The sequence below is a fragment of the Phaethon aethereus genome (genome assembly GCF_964289735.1).
Source record: "Phaethon aethereus genome assembly, chromosome: 3".
Classification (NCBI taxonomy): Eukaryota; Metazoa; Chordata; class Aves; order Phaethontiformes; family Phaethontidae; genus Phaethon; species Phaethon aethereus.
Window position 1 is genome coordinate 27,036,443 of NC_138576.1, and position 19,457 is coordinate 27,055,899.

The following is a 19,457-nucleotide window of genomic DNA, read 5'->3' on the forward strand; positions in this document are numbered from 1 at the left end:
ATAATGCGACGAGCGAGGGAAGGCATGCAGTCGACTCAATATGAGTGATAAAACAAGCTTCAACTTTATTGCAAAACCTTACACATATTTATACACTAAGTTCTACTTTATGCATACTTGTCTTACAATCGTTGGCTTAGCTCTAAAGAGTGCATTATCATACTCCTCCTGCTTGCGCTTACTGCTACGTGGTCCGGGTTCCATCCTGTTTGTCTTATACAGTGCTGCTTCTTAGCTGTTTACCACAGCTCCTTCTCCTCAAGGCCGAGCCCTGCAGATGTCCAGCTGTTTACCAGCTTCCCAGTGCCACAGCTCCCTCTTCTCAAGGCCGAGCCGTGCAGATATCTAGCTGTTTACCAGCTTCTCAATGCTGCAGCTCCTTCTCCTTAAGGTCGAGCCGTGCAGAGTGATCCCAACATCTCCCCCTTTTTGTTTTTGTATAAACAAAACTTGATGGATCATTCGCAACCCGAGGACTGTGAGAAAGATGGACCCTCTGTACATTCTTGTATCGTCCTGTGCCGCGAACTCAGCCCAGCAGTTGGTAGGTGCCAGCTTTACGTGGGCATCCCCACGGAGGCAACGGTGGCCTTGCTGTACACCAGCCCACTGCCCTTCAGGAAATCCCGGTATTACACATTTGTAGAGGAACGAGTTTCGACACACGTGGCCAGCGAGTGTCAGAACTCACCTCAGTTGTCACCTTTTAACACAGGGAGCCTATGGCGTATGCGCCCGCTGGCCAGACGTGCTGCACGCGCCACAGCCATCCCGTCTATTGGTTCGTAGGCTTTGTTCACACGGCATTTTTTCATAACTCAGCAGTCACATATCAACTTATGTTTAAGTCAATAGCAGAACATTACAAAGCAAAACAATTCTAGCTGTACTACTTCTAGTGATATAAACTACTCCTAGTGATAGAAAAAAGGTGCTTGTATAAGGCTATGAAGACCAATATTATATCTTACCAAAGCATTTGTAGTTATAGAACGCTTTGCCTCAAAAGCTTTCCATGTTCATCTCATGATACCGCAAATTTCAGTGTGATTTACCCCTACATTTTCTTTTGACTGAGGTGGCATCCAGATTGCGATGACACCTGATAGTGTCATGATGTGTCCAACGATGACGATGGCGACTGCCCCACCCATGGCCTCACCCACTTCGAGGCACCTGCAAAGTGGGTTACCCATGGTTTTAAACAGCCACCACCGTCAACCTCGTCCCCTGGTCAGCAGTTGAAAAGGTCCTTTCTCCTTCCGCAAATAATTTAACACATATAAGGCTTTATTCAAACGTTCTTAGGGTAATGTGGTAGCCTCTCCCCCTTTTTGTTTTGAGCGTGATTATCTAACAAAGCTCATTCACTGGGTGTGTAAGATACTTGTTTGAGTTATTAGCTAGCCAAGCATTCTTTACTACCTTTTGAACCATTCCTTGTAGACAATGCAATAAACATGGTACAATAAGCATTAGTATTAAGATAACAAGTACTATAACAACTGCCCCTTTTATTAAGTCTTGTAACCATCCACTTAGGCCCAAACTTGACAGCTATGATTCGAGGTTTAGTGAACTTGTCTGTAACCTGTCCGTTAAGTCCTTCAGTTTTTGTAATTGTTGAGTTACCGACTGTGATGTATCTGTTAAATTCATACAACACGTGCCATCAAACTCCTCACACCTGTGCCCTTGGGCCAAAAGTAGGAAGTCGATAGCTGCCCTATTTTGCAATGTCGCATGCCTTATTGAGTCAGTTTCCATTAACAAAGCACTGAGTGTTGCAGAAGTAGCATTGGTTTGTTTCGCTAGCCAACATCCCAATTTATTTAAAGTGGTTAAGCCTTGGGCAGCAGCGACCCCAGGGGCAAGGAAAGAGGTTAGTATGGTTTTGTCTGCAGTCCAAAAATCCAGTTGGTCATTGCACTCTTCCTGATATTTTCAAATCTGTCATCTTATTCTATGCCGTCGGGTAAGGTTCAATATCATAGAAGTGTTGGGAGTTAACAATGTTAGGTGCCCCAATGTGTAAGGACCACCTCTCAAACGGGAGGGAACACCTTGCCATGCACGATCACCACAAATCAAGAATATTCCTTTAGGGAGTCTCATTGGGACAATAGTAGAGCGTGAGATGTTGCTCGTTGTATAATTACACCAATTGGTAGCATTCTGAAAAATGGCTAACGTGGGGTTTACATCCTGTGACCTGGCTATCTTCTCAGTAATTTTCTGCAAAGCTTGGTGTTGATCCTCATTCAGTTGACGTCGCTCTGGAGCCTCCACCGAAGACTCCAGGAGCGGCATCAATGGCCTTAGATCATCATTAGTAATTCCGCAAATATTGCGAACCCACTGTATATCCCCCATTAATTTTTGGACATCAGAAAGATTTTCTATTTTCGCCTTAATCTTTATTTTTTGTGAGTGGACCGCTGCCCTGGTAATAATCCAGCTCAAATATTGCCATGGTCCCTTCTTTTGCCTTTTTTTTTTTTTTTTTTTTTTTTGGTGCTATTTTTAAACCCCGTTTTCCTAAATAGTGCTCTAAGTGCTGTAAAATGTGGTCTGCATTCAATTGTGTCCCTGCTATTAATATATCAACTATATAATGATACATTATTAAATCTGGATACTTTTTCCACACCGGTTCTAGAGCCCATGCCACAAATGTCTGACACATCGTAGGTGAATTTTGCATTCCTTGTGGTAACACTACCCAATGATACTTTTTGCTAGCTCTCCTTTATTTACCGATGGTACCGTAAAGGCAAACTTCTCCGCATCCTCAGCTGCTAAGGGAATGGTAAAAAAGCAATTGAAATATACTCTTCGATTCCCTGCAAAAGAAATGATACATTTGTGACAATAATTACAACGACATAGAACAAACCCAAAACACCATTTTACAAATATGGCATATTGAAGTTCCTGCTCTTGACCGTCCGGGGAGAGCCGCTGAGACAGTCAACGAGCCATCATTCTGCATACAAAAGAGTGAAAGCATCAGCTGGTGGTACGACGGAGTTGACTGCGTCCGTGGGACGTGTAACAAGATCTTCAGGTCTTACTGTCGGCCGTACCGACCTGGCCGGTACCTGCTTCACTCCGTCCCCTCCCTCTCTGCCAAAGTCTCTTGTCTCATGCCTCGCCAATGTTGGGCAGGGTCGTATCTTGACTTGGGGGAAGGATCATCCCAGGCAGCCCCCTCCTGTTGCGGCACGGGTCAGGAGGCGGGGGCCAAGGAGGACTCGCCACCTCCGTTGGTTGCGTTAGCGGGGGGGGGGGGGGCGGGGAGGGTGGGGGGGGGCGGGCGGGCGGGGGTTGCTCGTTCTCACCATCCCCAGCTCGGCCTCCCTTCTCTCCCAAGGCTGTGGCAGCGGCAGCTGCTGCCGCCATCCGCTCTGATTTTATCGCCTTTATAGAGTCTCTGACTAATCGCCAGGTTGTTAACACTTTCGCAGCCGTATGATCCTCTTTAGAGGCTGCCTCAAACACCAATTTCCCTGCTTTCTCCCAGGTAGGTAACTCAAAAGCTGTTGCAGAGTCTGCTGCTAGCCCCTGGCTCTTCAAAACAGTCTCCAATAGCAATTGCCATGTTGTTGCTAGCTCCGCTGCTTGCCCATCTCCTTTCGAGACTCACCCCATTGATCTTTCACATGGGCACACAGGGGAACACTGAGTACATTGTTCTGGGCAACGTTGTCCCGTCTTGCCCTCACATACATCATCGTAGATCTGTTTCTCTGACTTATCTATGCAGCCGGTTTACTCGGTGCATCTGGCACCTCAGGAGGTGCAGTCGGAGTCGCTGAAGGTCCTGGACCCTCTGACTCAGTTAAAAAGGGATTGGTTGAAGGTGGTTTAACAGCCTCCTCCATATCAGCTGCAGCTTTTCTCTCTGCCTTTAAGGCTTTTAATGTGTTTAACATCAACTTCCATGTCGTCACTAACTCTGCGGTGGTTTTATCTCCATTTCCAATATGTTCCTATAACATTTTTCCTATCTCCTCCCACGTCTCTGCCTTAAACGCCACAGACGCATCGGGGGGGTACCCTTTTTGGCACCAAATTAGAAGCCTTCTAAGTGTATATTCATCATATTTCAGTCCTCTCTTAGAGAGCATATGCAGCAGGAGTCTGACCATCGCCCCTTCTTCATGCGATGCGTTCTGCCTTTAGTTCTTTTAATGTCTCTAGGATCAACCTCTAGAGCGTCGTAGATTTTATACTGTCTTTGTTGCCTGTGCTATTCGCTTTTCAGTTTTATATCTTTTCATGCAATGAATAACATCTCTCCAAGATTTCATTAATTTTTTTGCTGATTTATCATCATCGATTACTAGATCCCACAAACAATCTCCATAAGAACGCCACTCGTCTACTTCAAACATACTTTCAGGGTCTTTAAAAAAACCCTTTCGCTTTCCCTAACGCAATTAACCCAGCCAGATCTTTTAATTGGCTTACTCCCCGCTTTTCTAAAAAGCATTTTAAGATTTCGAATGCTACCTCTATTTCCATTGCGCGCTACGTTGACCTTCTTAATTATCCGGTCAATTATTTTTGCAGCCTTTTCCCTTGGGTAGCCTTCTTTCGGACGGCGAACCCCTTCTTAATTATCCTGGGTTCAAGCACGGATCAGGCGCGCCGCGGCAGCGTCCACCGATCTTCTGCTCCCTGGTCGCTGCTACCAGTGCTTCTCCGATCTCGCTGTCCGGTGAAAAACAAGGATGGGGGTCCCTGTTCGGGCGCCACTTGCGACGAGCGAGGGAAGGCATGCAGTCGACTCAATATGAGTGATAAAACAAGCTTCAACTTTATTGCAAAACCTTACACATATTTATACACTAAGTTCTACTTTATGCATACTTGTCTTACAATCGTTGGCTTAGCTCTAAAGAGTGCATTATCATACTCCTCCTGCTTGCGCTTACTGCTACGTGGTCCGGGTTCCATCCTGTTTTTCTTATACAGTGCTGCTTCTTAGCTGTTTACCACAGCTCCTTCTCCTCAAGGCCGAGCCCTGCAGATGTCCAGCTGTTTACCAGCTTCCCAGTGCCACAGCTCCCTCTTCTCAAGGCCGAGCCGTGCAGATATCTAGCTGTTTACCAGCTTCTCAATGCTGCAGCTCCTTCTCCTTAAGGTCGAGCCGTGCAGAGTGATCCCAACACAATAAGGTCTCCCCTCAGCCTCCTCTTCTCCAGACTCCTCAGTTCCCTCAGCCACTCCTCATAAGACTTGTGCTCCAGCCCCCTCACCAGCTTCGTTGCCCTTCCCTGGACACGCTCCAGCACCTCAACATCCTTCTTGTAGTGAGGGGCCCAAAACTGAACACAGGATTCAAGCTGCAGCCTCACCAATGCCGAGTACAGGGGCACAAACACTTCCTTACTCCTGCTGGCCACACTACTTCTGATACAGGCCAGGACGCTGTTGGCCTTCTTGGCCACCTGGGCACACTGCTGGCTCATATTCAGCCAGCTGTCAACCAGCACCCCCAGGTCCCTTTCCACCGGGCTGCTCTCCAGCCACTCCTCCCCAAGCCTGTAGCGTTGCATGGGGTTGTTGTGGCCAAAGTGCAGGACCCTGCACTTGGCCTTATTAAACCTCGTACAGTTGACCTCAGCCCATCGATCCAGCCTGTCCAGATCCCTCTGCAGAGCCCTCCTATCCTCCAGCAGATCAACACTCCCACCCAACTTAGTGTCATCAGCAAACTTACTGAGGGAGCACTCGATTCCTTCACCTAGATCATCTATAAAGATATTGAACAAGACCGGTCCCAGAACAGATCCCTGGGGAACACCGCTTGTGACCGGCCACCAGCCGGATTTAACGCCGTTCACCACAACTCTCTGGGCTTGGCCATCCAGCCAGTTCGTCACCCAGCAAAGAGTAAACCTGTCTAAGCCACGAGCCGCCAGTTTCTCCAGGAGAATGCTGTGGGAGACGCTGTCAAAGGCTTTACTAAAGTCCAGGTAGACAACGTCCACAGCCTTTCCCTCATCCACTAGGTGGGTCACCTGGTCATAGAAGGAGATCAGGTTGGTCAAGCAGGACCTGCCTTTCATGAACCCATGCTGGCTGGGCCTGAGCCCTTGGTTGTCCTGCAGGTGCCCTGTGAGCACTCTCAAGACCAACCGCTCCATAATCTTCCCCGGCACAGAGGTCAGGCTGACAGGCCTGTAGCTCCCAGGATCCTCCTTCCGGCCTTTCTCGTAGACGGGCATCACATTGGCAAGTCTCCAGTCTTCTGGGACCTCCCCTGTTAACCACGACTGCTGATAAATGATGCAGAGTGGCTTGGCAAGCTCTTCCGCCAGCTCTCTCAGTACTCTCGGGTGGATCCCATCAGGCCCCATAGACTTGTGGGTGTCCAGGTGGCTTAGCATGTCCTTGACTGCTTCCTCCTGGATTATGAGGAATAAATTGTGCTCTCCATCCCCGTCTTCCAGCTCAGGGGGCTGAATACCCTGTGGATACCTGGACTGGCTATTAAAGACTGAGGCAAAGAAGGCATTAAGTACCTCAGCCTTGTCCTCGTCCTTGGAGACACTGTTCCCCACCATATCCAGTAGGGGATGGAGATTCTCCTTGCCTCTCTTTTTGTTGTTAACATATTTGTAAAAACATTTTTTATTATCCTTTACGACTGTAGCCAGACTGAGCTCTAGCTGGGCTTTTGCCTTTGTAATTTTGTCCCTACTTGACCTAACAAGATCCTTGTACTCTTCGTGGGTTGCCTGCCCCTTCTTCCAGAGGTGATAAACTCTCCTCTTTTCCCTGAGTCCCAGCAAAATCTCCCTGTTCAGCCAGGCCGGTCACCTTCCCCACCAGCTCTTCTTACGGCACATGGGGACCGCCTGCTCCTGCGCCTTTAAGATTTCCTTCTTGAAGGCTGTCCAGCCTTCCTGGACCCCTTTGTCCTTCAGGACTGTCTCCCAAGGGACTCTCTCAACCAGTGACCTGAACAGGCCAAAGTCTGCCCTCCGGAAGGGTTTGTCAGCCCATAGCTAACACAGGAATTAAACAATGCCATTAGGGATTGAACACAAGTCTTTTCTTGTAAACTATATAGAACTATAACAGGTATGAAACTCCAAGACAACATCCTACAGAGCAGCTTTTCAAAGCATGTGCCATTTCTCGAAGTGATTAGAACCATTTGAAAGTCCTTTGTCAAGTCATCTGCTGAAACCATAGTTTAAAAAAAAAAAAAAAAAAGAGTTAAAGAAACAACCTTTTCCATTTGGCAGGTATTAGACCTTAGATAGGAACTATACCAGGTTTGTGTGATGGTTTACTACCTCTCCTTCACAACTCCCTTCTCTGGCTTATAAATGAAAATGAAACGCCTTTGCAGGAGGCATATGGGTTAACAGGGGTCCCCTTCATATCAATTATAGAGAATTTATCCTCCAAGAAAAGTAAAAATGAAGTTTGCAAGCCCCAACTTTCATTTATGACACAACATGACAACATAACCACATAAAAATAAAAAGTTTATTTGATTATAACAGATCCTCTAGATACAGCAATTACACAAAAATGCCATTTGGCAGTCAATTTGTTTCCTAACTCAGTAATAAAGGCGCAATGCTGACGTTTTAGCCAAGTCACTGATGTCCAACAGAACTGGCAAGAGAAACACCTCCCTCCTACTTTCTTTAAAAAACGTTTGTTTCATTTGCCTACAGTGATATTAAAAAACAATAAAGGTCTGAATTTAAAGCAGTCATCATAGAAAAATCTGATCTGGATCTCAGAAGTAGCAAAACATGCTGAAGCTGTCAGTCAGCAACTCACTTCTCTTTTTTTTTCGCTCTTGCAAAAAGTCTACAGGAAGACAGCACGCTTGCTGCCATTTCCCTTGCTTAAAATTACCAGAAAAATCTCAAGAAGAATGAAAGAAAAAAATAGGCTAGTAGTAAAGTGTTATAAAAGATACCTGCATACCGTATTTTGTATGAGAGAACATCAGATATCGCCCACTGAAACTCCTTTCGAACACCCCTTCACCGTCACTCTGCAGTGTAATTGTACACATGCAATCTGATAGTTCTCTTAAACAAAGCACAGCTGTTGTTTTAGCCAGGCACACTACTTTGCTTTTATGTCATGATACATGCAGAGAACTCTCCTCACAGCCTCCACGTATTTATCATCAGGAACAGGTTTTCTCTGGCTTCCTGGCTCTAGAAATTTCTTGATTGTGGGGATGCTGCTTATCCTTGCTTTAAATGCCTAAAAGGTAAACAGTAAGTACATGGTATTTAAAGAACAGAAAGTAGCACAAGAAAAAAAAAATACTGATTTGTGTAACATCCTTTAACAAATTGTCCGTGGAGGCAAGACAGGAAATATAGTTTTAGCCATGGATGAATTTTACTCCCCCTCACTCCAACCTTGTTATTTTAAACAGTAATAAAACAGCCTTCTGTCCTGTATTGATATAGGATGAAGTGGAAACAGTTATCTGTGGTTTCAGATGTGTATTTTACTCAAATCACTCCTTGTGATCCAGAAAACATCTTCTGCTTAAAGCTATCACAGAACTGGTGAAGGGAGGGGAAAAAAAAAGGGATAGTGGATTTCTTCAGATCTGTACAGGAGTACTCCAGAAAAAAATAAATTCTCTAGGTATAGTATCTAGAGAATCTAGATATTATGAGGTTTTTCCTAAAGCAAGAAGAGCAAGACTACAATGAAAAAGGAGCGACAAATGCTCTTGTTTTGTGAAATTATCTACACACAACAGACTTCAAAATATCATTTATCACATTTCCAGCCATATGAGTGTATTGTTAGTGTAAGGTACCTGTAACTGAGGAAAGCCTGAAAGCACGTCTGACGACTTCTCTTCTACCATTAAAATGGCTTCAAGAAGATGAACATCTGCCCAGCTCAAATTGTTTCCAACAAGAAAGTCCTGCCCATGGTCTTTCAAAACCTAGAAGTGCCATAAATGAAAATGTTCAGATGTGGATAGCCAGCTGGGGTTGATGCTTTCAAAATACACAGGCACACCTTCTTTGACAATACTTACTGACGCCTCTTCTTTTCACCTTTCTCTCCCATACAACTAGGGATACTACTAGTGTGGGGGATGCCTGCAGTCACTGATCATTGTAGGTGTTATCTACAAGCAGTCCTCACAGCAGCAATCTAGAATCCCAGGGTTTCTCTTACCCACCCTTCCTTCCTATAGCCCTAGGTAATCCCACATACTGGATTACAGGGTTAGATACCTCCTTGGTATTCACTCCTTTCCAGCCTAATAAATCTTGACTTTTTCTGTATGTGGTTACAGCTTCAGTGGGAAAATAGAGAATGTAAAAGAGAGGTGATCAACTTAAAGCATTGGGGTTAGGATGTAACAAGTAGAATCTAGGGTAGAATGAACTCTGGCAGCCATCTATAGGAGAGCTGGTATTTAAGTGGGAACCGTCTTCCCTTTGGTCTTTAAAACAGAAAAGCAGCTATTTCTGCCAGATTGTCCTGTCTGTGTATATTAATTTCCACTGAGAGTACTTCTTGAGTCCCATCTCTCAAAAGATCAGTTAGAGAAACACCAAGATTCCAGTATGGTTTAAGGAGCAGGCCACTCAGACTAGAAGATGTAGTGACAGCTGTGTATTACTGTGGTTAAAAAAACCATGTAGCTGTATTTGGAATGTTAAACAAGGCTGACTATTAGGTCTTCTAAAACGGCATTGCCTTTGCAATACAAGTTCCACAGTTTCATTTCTTCTAAAACCAGGAAGTTGCTATTTTAACTGTATATAGCTGTGTTTACACATTCATTGGATCCTAAAGTTTGAAGCCAAAGGGTATACTTGGACCCTTCAGCCAGAATGTTGATGCTGCTCAGACCATGAAATCTCACTTAGGAATTTCTGCATTTAACCCACCCCAACTTGTCTCTGACCTCCCTCTCATCTCTCCAGCCTGCAGACAGTATGATGTCTTGGTTTGAAGTACTGCACCAACACCTTTCTGTTTCTTCTGCTTTTGGTGAAATACCCAGTGTTCCATTGTTATCCTTCCAAAGCAATGGAAGGAAATGATTCTCCTACATACCTTTTCATATGCTGGGAAATACCTGCTTGTTGCCTTTTGAACTATAATAGTACATTGTTTCTCTTTATGCTCAGCCAATAAGAATGGGAACATCAAAATGAAGCCCATAAGGTCATCAGTTCCTCCAACATACATATCAATCCTTAAAACCAAAGCAAACGAAAACCTTAAATGAAAAGTCACCTTCTTAAGCAGAATTTTCTTAGATTTGCAGTGTGATAGTAGAAGTTGAATTTCCTACCTCCCCACCAAAAATTATTTTTGCAGTTAACAAAAAAAATATATCACAGTCTGAGTCTCACTCATACTTGTAGCGTTGTTGGCACTCTCCTTGCCTCATTGTGCAGGATTAAAGAGGATTGTACAGAGGTTAAAAAAGTTTAACTTTGGTGTTACAGATCACTTCAGAATCACCAAAGAAACACACAACAACACAAGAAGTCATCCCTAACTGGCTTAGTTGTCTGGATGTATCCCACCTTCACAATTTAATCCAAAGTCCAACAGGGACCAAATAGATTAATAACGGGGTTGGAAAGCTGAAGTGTACCAGGTTACGTATCTAGCTAAATTATTAGTACAACAGTTCTTCAGATTGTCCCTTTTATGCATTTTTCCAGAGCTCTGACAGCAGGTTTTGTACTGTAAACAAGACTCAAATGTGAATTAAGTCCTCATGAATATGAATAAAATATCTGGTAAAATAGTCCAACAAAGTCTTCTAGCCATCCTAGGTCATAAGAGATTTAAGCTCCTGTTGTGTAATCAAACCAACTGCAGTTTTTGTTGTCAGGCAACAGCTTCTTGAAAAAGCCTCCGTAAGGATTAAACATGTTGCATACAATAAGAAGCTATCAGATATTCCTGGAAGCCTTAATGTGTGCCAGTTTCTTGCCTGCCATCTATTCGGTCTTCCAAAACTGCACTTCCACACTGTACAAGACCATCCATCCAAAGCACTTAAACCTGGAGCGAATCACAGCAAGACTTCCTTGAAACACTGCTGCTTCCTTCCCCCCGCCCAAGAAGAAATCAAAAAATATACTTCATTTATATTTGCTGGTAAGAGAGCAGGAATAGGCTCCAGGCTAAATCTAAAACTTGATGGAAGAGAATTCTATTTGAAGGAAGAGGTATGCAAGGAATGCAAGCTATAGGAAATGATGGCTTATTAACAGCACAAAGAAGCCAACAAGCTATGACTGAGGCTCCTGTCTGAATATTCATTTTCTTACTTCCCTGAACCTGCTTCAGCCAATTCTTCCAACCATTTGCACTGTTTAATGGCAGTTTATTGTAAAGTATCTATTAAAGCTTGATGCTTTACTAGTTGACCTTTAGTTTTTCTTCTTTTGAAAAACAATAGGAAATGGACGTTTAAAGGCTACATATTGAGATAGCCCAATCACATCCTTTTTCCTTCACAGAGACACAATACCAAGACCTTGATTTAATTTCACATGAAACCAGAATTTTTTCAACAGCTTTTAACTGTTCTTTGCCCAACTCCCAAAGACCTAAACCATGCTGTGGAACATCATGCAATCACAGATAACATAAATGAGAGATCTTATTTTGCAGCCAGAAGTTAAAAACTAACCATTGCTTCCCAAAAAGTTTTCTGTTTACAAAAGTAGTTCAACATTTACATGCCAGTCACTTCTCGAATACCTATGTAAAGCTGTATTAATCTTTTACTAAAGCACAATAAACTCCTGCCTCAAATATTTTTATATAAAAAAGGAATTGAATTAGAACAAATCAGTTGACTTGCATCTAACTGTGGACCATTAGGCTCACTGCAAGTTGTGTATCACTGAGGCACACAGGTGATTCTCTGGGTGTGCAAGTATGCAATTAATTCTAGATGTATCTAAGCTACTATAATAAATTCAAGAAGAGGAGTACTGTTACAGGACAGGGCTCTCTCCTTCAAGTCCTTCCCGTAGAGGTTGTACTTTGCTGCTATGTAGCTGAGGATGGCTCTGGTCTGCACCATCTTCATCCCGTCGATCTCCACCATGGGCACTTGCTGAAACAGCAGGGATCCACCTAAAGGGAAAACCATACGTTATTCTAAGGGATCTAGGAACTCCACATCAGATTTCTTGCTGTCTTCCAGGGATCGTTACTTTTATGGTAAGCTTGCTATGGGTAGTCCTTGTATTAAACTGGAGTTCTTCCATGCAAACAACAAATTACAGTGGTGCAGACAAATTAAACTGCCAAACACAATTACTGGGGATTAACATCCTTCCTTTAAAAAATTTCACTGAAGTTGCAGTCACGACTGTGTACAGAGCTTTCATGCTGAAATTGAAATACAGTGGAGACAGTCACACTAAACGTATCAACTGAGTAAAAAGTGTCTAATTCTAAATATATTCAAAAACTTCTGTTCTGTTATTTAAAACACAATTGAAGCAAATGTCAGATTCCCAAATTTCTCCCTTACAACCATTATCTTAAGCTAAATCGGGACATTCAATGAAATTTTAGGACACATTTTTTCAAGTTACTGAAGCGCAGGGTAAGTTTGTGCAACCAGGTGGGACACGTAGACAAACGGAGAACAGAACAACTCAGGAGCCTGGAAAAGTCTCCAGACTGGAAAGACATTCAATTTTCAATTGCATCTGTCCACATATGGGAAAAAAACAGTTTCTGCAGCTGTTCACAGCTCTCACTTTTACTCCCCTCTTGCTCTGTGGAAAGAAAGTCCCACACCATCCTCAAAGTCTTCTCTTCACATGTCTTCTCTGAGGCTACGTATAAAGTCCAGTCACACTTTTCTTGAAGTTTCACATGGACTCACCTTGCAGGAGCTTCTCATACTGATCTCGGGTTTCCAAAAACTCCTCTTCAAACTGACAAAAAGAGAATGAGGAAGAAGAAGAAATGAGTGTCTTTTCACATTTCTAGAACAGATAAACTTTTTAAGCATCATAAAAGGAAGAGACTATACATCATGATTCCTTCCATTCCAGATATGTCTCTAAGGCAGAAAATACCAAGAGCAGAAGCACTGGCAAATCTCTTGGACTGTCATATTTGACAAATGCTGCTAAAGGCAAGCCTCGCAGAAAACCAGGCAATAAGAACTGGAGTGAGGATGGTTTGTTTGGTATTGAACAGGCAATGTAAAGTGAGACAGTCAACAATACAGACTAGGTTGTCCTTAAAATGCTTTCTGGTATGTGGAAAAAAGTTCTGCTGTGAGGTATTTTCATTTGGGAGCTGTACAGGAACAAATTCTGAGAAAGTTAAAACAAAGTTTTTACAAAATAATGTAAAAGCACTATGCCCAGTAGGAAGTTTAGTACAGAAGCATGTTTAGGACACCTAAAGATGAATTATTTACTAGATGAGAAACAAAATTAATTGCCTGTGATCAGAATGATGTCATTTTATTCAATATGGTTGAGGATGGCTATCCAATCAGTGCTACTTATGGAGGAATTCAGTTCAAGATTAAGACACCAAAGTTAGATGTCTACATGTATGTGTTTGCATGTGCTATACACATCTATAGTCAATGTAGACCATGGTGACTAGAAAATGATTGAGCTTACCAGTCCCTAGATGCCTAGCTATGGACTCCCAAGGATCCTTCCTCAGTCAACCTCTCAGAACATGTGTGCAACTTATGTTAATAATGAAGACTTGCTATACTAGGGAAACCCCAGAAGGTTAGGAATACTAATACAGTGCCAATGTTCAATCATAGTAAGTGTGATCACAGAGTCTAAAATTCAGAACCCAGGTTTCTGCTGATGAAAAGGTAGGAAGAGAATATCCCAAGGAAAAATGTAATAATTGGTACCTGTCAATAGTTGTTGGGTTTTTTTAAGTAAAAAAAAAAAAAAAAGAGAGAGAGAAAAGAAAAGAGAGAGGGAATTAAAACTTAGGAACAAACAATGTAGGGAAGCAGCCAGTTATGTCTTCTGTAACGCCTTCAAGCAAAGACTGGTGGTCTTTTTGAAAAACTTGGATTCCTCAGCTCAGTATAGGGGTAACCGTATGAAATGTAACAGCCTACTATATAAAAGAGGACACTCAGAGCAACTACTAGTCCTTTCTGTCTTCAAACTGAATTATCAGTTTATCACCAAGATAGACAGCAAATGATTAAGTAAATTATACCCTGTCAAAAACAATTATCTTAAAATGGTGTCTTGCTTCTCTGATTTACCCAAATATTTTTCTTCCTGCTCTGAGATTTCTTATTTCCCTACACGTGTCAATTTGTTCACTTCAACCTGTTAAGCCTCATCTAAATGACACAAATAAGACAAAATATATTTTGTGCTATAGCTTATTGTGGAGGATGCAGCCAGTGGAGTGAAAAATAAAATCAAAATCTGTGAGCATCCAACTGAAAACAGAAAGACTAGAGAAAGCAAATTTGTTGCTGTTTTACTTGGCACAGATAATACTTGTTATGCCAGGAACATATCTATCATTCAGCTCAACAGCTCTGGGTCAGTAATCAAATGCTTAATTAAGCATTACGTATTCTTGCATTAAGCAAGAAACTGGTTTACAGTGTCATTGCTCAGAAGACACATAACTTGAAGCCATACATTTGTGTGCCTCATGTAAGTAATTTCATTGACTATTGCCTCTTGGGATGTCTTTTCTTCTTTGGTTAATAACCTGTGATCTGCCTCAAAGACAAGCTTACCAATGTGCAGCTTAAAGTTAAAAACATTAAAACAAACCTCGACCCCAGCTGCAGCTAACAACCAGCGAATTGACTCCATCTTGCCTCTTCCATCAAAGTAGTAAAGTTTTGGTTTTTCAGACATGACTTCAAACTTCCTGTGACCTAAAATAGTTATAAAAGATAAGAAGTTAATAATGATACAAAAATTTGATGGCAGTTGGAATAACGGTTCACAGGTCACTCACATGACAAAAATTTAAGTTAATTTTTGACAAAACACTTCAGTAAAGTTTCAGTCTAAACTGATTTGGTTTTACTGCTGCACAGTCAAGTCACAGTATTTCATACTCTTTTAATTCCCCTAAAATTCAGTAAAAGTAAGCATCAAGTTGCTAAGTGGGAAGTAAGAGAAAAAAGTAGTCACCACTAAGGAAATCCTTAAAACTTTTAGGAAATATAAAAGTTCTAGATTAACTAGAGTTACTCAATCACCACAGAAAGCCAAGTTTCAATTAAAGGGGAGAAGAAGCAGTAGATGGGTTTCTCAAATCTGGCAGTCCTTATATCAAAGAATGCCACAAGTATCTAAATATTAATTCTATGCATACTTAGGTGAAGTATGGGGACATTTTTTCAAAGCCTCCCACTTTTCTTTCTCGCTGTGGTGATCCAGGGTAAGTATGTGATCCAGAATCAGTAGAAACTTCAAAAGAATGACTAGTTTCTCCTGTAATAATCCAGATTAAAATATAAAGATTCAGGCTGTTCCACTGCTTATCCTTCTACTGGTCACATTTCTTTCTATCAATAAACCCCATTTCTAAGCAGAACTTTTCAGTTGATCAAATACACCATGTTCTGCAAGCGGCATTCTAGTTCTTGAATGGCTTCATAAACGAGGCTATTAATTGTCATTTTTTGAATAGACTCCTGTTTAGGCCTCAGCAGGAATTGGATTCCACAGTAGAGCCATAAGACAAGGGAGCATCAGGTTTCATCATACTGGCATTTCATACGCAGACTCCGTAACGAGAACTCCTTGCTGCAACCGAGAGATGTTTTCCATCTCTGGGGTGATTTCTTGTCACTCCAATCCACAGTTCAAGTAATCCTGGAAAACAGGCTGTTGGCACGCAAACAATAACCTCCAATTCCCAATATTGCAAGAGCTTTGTAAGCGGAGGGAAAAAGTGATCTTTGAAAGACCTTGAGCATACACGAGGCAAGCGATCAGCTTGTTAGCCAGCAGGCACGAAAACAAAACGCAAAATACGAGGCTGCGTCTGACCACGGGAATTGAAACAAGCCGGGCTATTTGGCCCTTCAGGCTGGCTTGGGGGCCTCCATTTCTTCTTAGGGCGGTCCCTGGGAACTGAAGCATTGCAGAGTAGTATCTATACTGCTAATAAACGTAACAGTGCATGAGAAACAGAAAAAAAGACGAAGGAAAAGTATTGGTGTGAACTACGTGAAAGAACAGGATGGAACAGGAGTTCTTGTAATACAGCTAAATTCACAGATGAAGAAAAAAAACGCTGACGGTGGTGGGGAGAGGGCTTGGAGGCCACCAGCAGAGGAGGGCAAGCTCGCACCGAAGAGAGGAGAAATGCAGGAGCATGCACTGCCTGCCCAAGCGCTCGCCACGTGCCCAAGGAGGTCACGTCCTGGCCAGGCACCCCAACGCCAGCCTGAGTCTAGCGCAGCCCTCCCTGGCCCCCGTTCCACGAGGGCCAAGCGAGCCTGGAGATACCAGCCTGGCGATGGGACAAGAGGAATCGCAGAAACCCACGTTACTCACACAGAGAATTTAAACAAAAAAAACCCCTCACAAAAAACCAAGCGAACATACAGGGTTTTTAACTAGCGAGGCAGCAGTGCTCCCCGCCGCAGGCCTCGGCGCACCGCCCGCCCGCAGTTGGCTGCCACGCCGCCGAGCCGAGCCGAGCCGAGCCGAGCCGAGCCGAGCCGAGCCGAGCCGAGCCGAGCCGAGCCGAGCCGAGCCGAGCCGAGCCGAGCCGAGCCGAGCCGAGCCGAGCCGAGCCGAGCCGAGCCGAAGGCCGGCGCGCACCCACCCGCCTGCCCCGCCTCCAGCCTCAGCGCAACGAGGCGGGACGGCCGCCAATAGGAAGCTGATACTCTGCATATTTCGCAAAGGCTTGTGGGAGGGAATGAAAATGTCCGCAAAAAAACGTTAAAAATTTTGAACTGTTTTAGGCCGAAGCGTTTTGTCGTTACAGAGATGTGGTTCGTTGACATTTGTCATTGAATTTTTAGCTTTGGCGGCGTCACCATGACCTGCTAGTATCAAGCGTCGGGGCCCTTATATAGCCGCGCGGGCGCATCTCTGTTCTGGATGTGAGGGCGATCTGGCTGCGACATCTGTCACCCCATTGATCGCCAGGGTTGATTCGGCTGATCTGGCTGGCTAGGCGGGTGTCCCCTTCCTCCCTCACCGCTCCATGTGCGTCCCTCCCGAAGCTGCGCGCTCGGTCGAAGAGGACGACCTTCCCCGATAGAGGCGTACCGTTCATCGGTCAAGGGTATACGGTAGCTGCGCTCCCCTGCTAGAACCTCCAAACAAGCTCAAGGTCCATTTGTAGGAGAACGTAGGGTAGTCAAGCTTCCAAGACTGCAGACACATCCAAGTGAGGCACTGCATGGGGCAGTCTGCCATTGTTTTGCGCTGCGGAACACAGACCTTTATCTAGACGTGTTTCCACACGCCTCCCCCCGACCCCGCCTTCGCAGCGGGATGGGGAACATGTAATACGATTTATTTTCGTGCTCGGTTGTGATCACTTCTCCCACCTCCACCCCCACACTACAAATCCTTGAGCTCCTCACACACACACCCCTTACCATCTAGCACCTTTGCACTTGTAAATGCGTTATCCACCCAGTCCATCACCCATGCAATTCATTTTAAGCCCACTTGAACAGTCAGCAAAAGGGCTGGGTTTGCACGTTAGCAACTGCCTTCAAAGCAGGGGAAGAAGGCTGAGGCGAGGTGATACAAGACACTGAGAACAAGAGAGAAGGAGAAGAGGAGGAGGAGAGACAAGACTATTTCAGTTGGAACAATGATAATCTAGTCCAACTGCCTGTCCTTCTTCTGAGATGTCATACACCTTCCGCTTTAATTCAGCGTTGCGGTTAGAGTTGACATCCAAGGACTACTCTGTCAGCTCTGCGCAGAGCTTGCAGTACATTGCGGAAATGACCTGCTTAGACTCAAATCACATGGCCAATGAACTTGCAGAAAGAGTACAGCTGTCACAAGGCAGTACCCCCCCAAGAAGGCAAAGGTGAGGCTTATTAAAAAAAAAAAATAACCACAACTAAACAAACAAACAAAAGCCAAACTAAAGTGCTTTTATTAAAAATTGAATAGAAGATCAAAACTCTAGTAAGTCAATATTTCTTCAAGAGTAACTTTATTCTGGGCAGGAGACTTGACACAGAAGGAATGAAACCAACATTTATAACATTTTTGAACAAAAACACTGAATAAACAACAACTGTTATTTCTTTATTTGCTCTGACAATCCCACCCTCTCCTTCCAGGTAAGTTCAAAAATGTTCTTTCAATATATCTTTTCCTCCTTGCATGATGAAACATCGTACTCACATCAACAGCCTTATTAGATATAGAAATACCACGGAAGTGGGGTTTCTGGCTTGTTTTTTTTTTCTTTTTGCTAACATCATGGCACGCACTTACACAATATTTTTACGAAGATCTGGATTACAGAGGTGAATGAGTCCACTGTCAGGCTCCTTTATCTCCAGTGGTCATTATTACATGTTATGCATAAGCCTGAGAAAACGTAAACAGTAGAATTCTAAAAATATTTTGCATAAAGATGCTGCTAAATATTAAAACACAAAGTAGTAGGTTACATATGATAAATTCTCAGACATGCTGCTTGTCCAGATTTCAGTATAATAAAGACCTACATCTCTTCCGTATCTGTATTGCACACTGAGACAGCACAGTAAAATACACAGCTCAGTCAACTCATTCCTTACTCAAGAAGAACTTTTTCCATCATAAGTAGGAAATTGCTCAAGTAAAGGCTACAAGGTGTTGCCATTATATGTGGCTTATTTTCTGTCCCACTAAGTTAAAGCTAGCAGAAGTTATTCTGGATATCAAGATTATTAGTTTTTTTCCCAAAATAAAGGCTTTAATTTGGGAAAGGAGGAGATATGCCAAAAAAGGTACTACTACTTTTTAAAATCTTTTCACTGGACTGACCAAAACCTGAATGCTATGGTCAAGAAAATCACTACAGGGCTGATAAAAGCTCAGAGATTACAGGCCAGGTTCAGGTTCATCCTATATTACTTTAAACACATGAAGTAGTCCCCATCCTTAGTGGAGAGACCCAGGCATCTCCAGAGGGCTACTGAGTTCTCAGGTGAGCCGAATCTCTCTTGAGATGATTCTCACTCACCACGGGTTTAAAGAGTCAGCTCACCACAAAGGAGCTCATGCTTAAGGGCCTGCAGTTAGGTAGGATGAATCCAAGCCTCAGCAGCCCATTCTCAGGACTTGTTCGTCTCCTGCTTCCACTAGTAGGGATTAAGTGTATGGAACAGACTAGTTAAATTGCCTACTTAGGTCTAGGCATACTTAGGATAGGTTCAGGGTGTTCCCTCTTGAGACCAATTATTCAATGATAAAATAAATTAAATGATATCT

General features: G+C 43.4%; 1 protein-coding gene across 1 annotated transcript; it reads right to left on the reverse strand.

The window, feature by feature from the left end:
- Positions 1-8,106: 8,106 nt before the first annotated feature.
- LOC309403763 (glutathione S-transferase 3-like) lies at positions 8,107-14,894 on the reverse strand (the record flags this gene model as incomplete). The annotated part of the gene is made up of 6 exons (XM_081998010.1): positions 8,107-8,250; positions 8,825-8,956; positions 10,087-10,228; positions 12,006-12,138; positions 12,902-12,953; positions 14,808-14,894. 6 exons carry the CDS (start codon positions 14,892-14,894, stop codon positions 8,107-8,109), a joined length of 690 nt encoding a protein of 229 aa, XP_081854136.1.
- Positions 14,895-19,457: the final 4,563 nt, after the last annotated feature.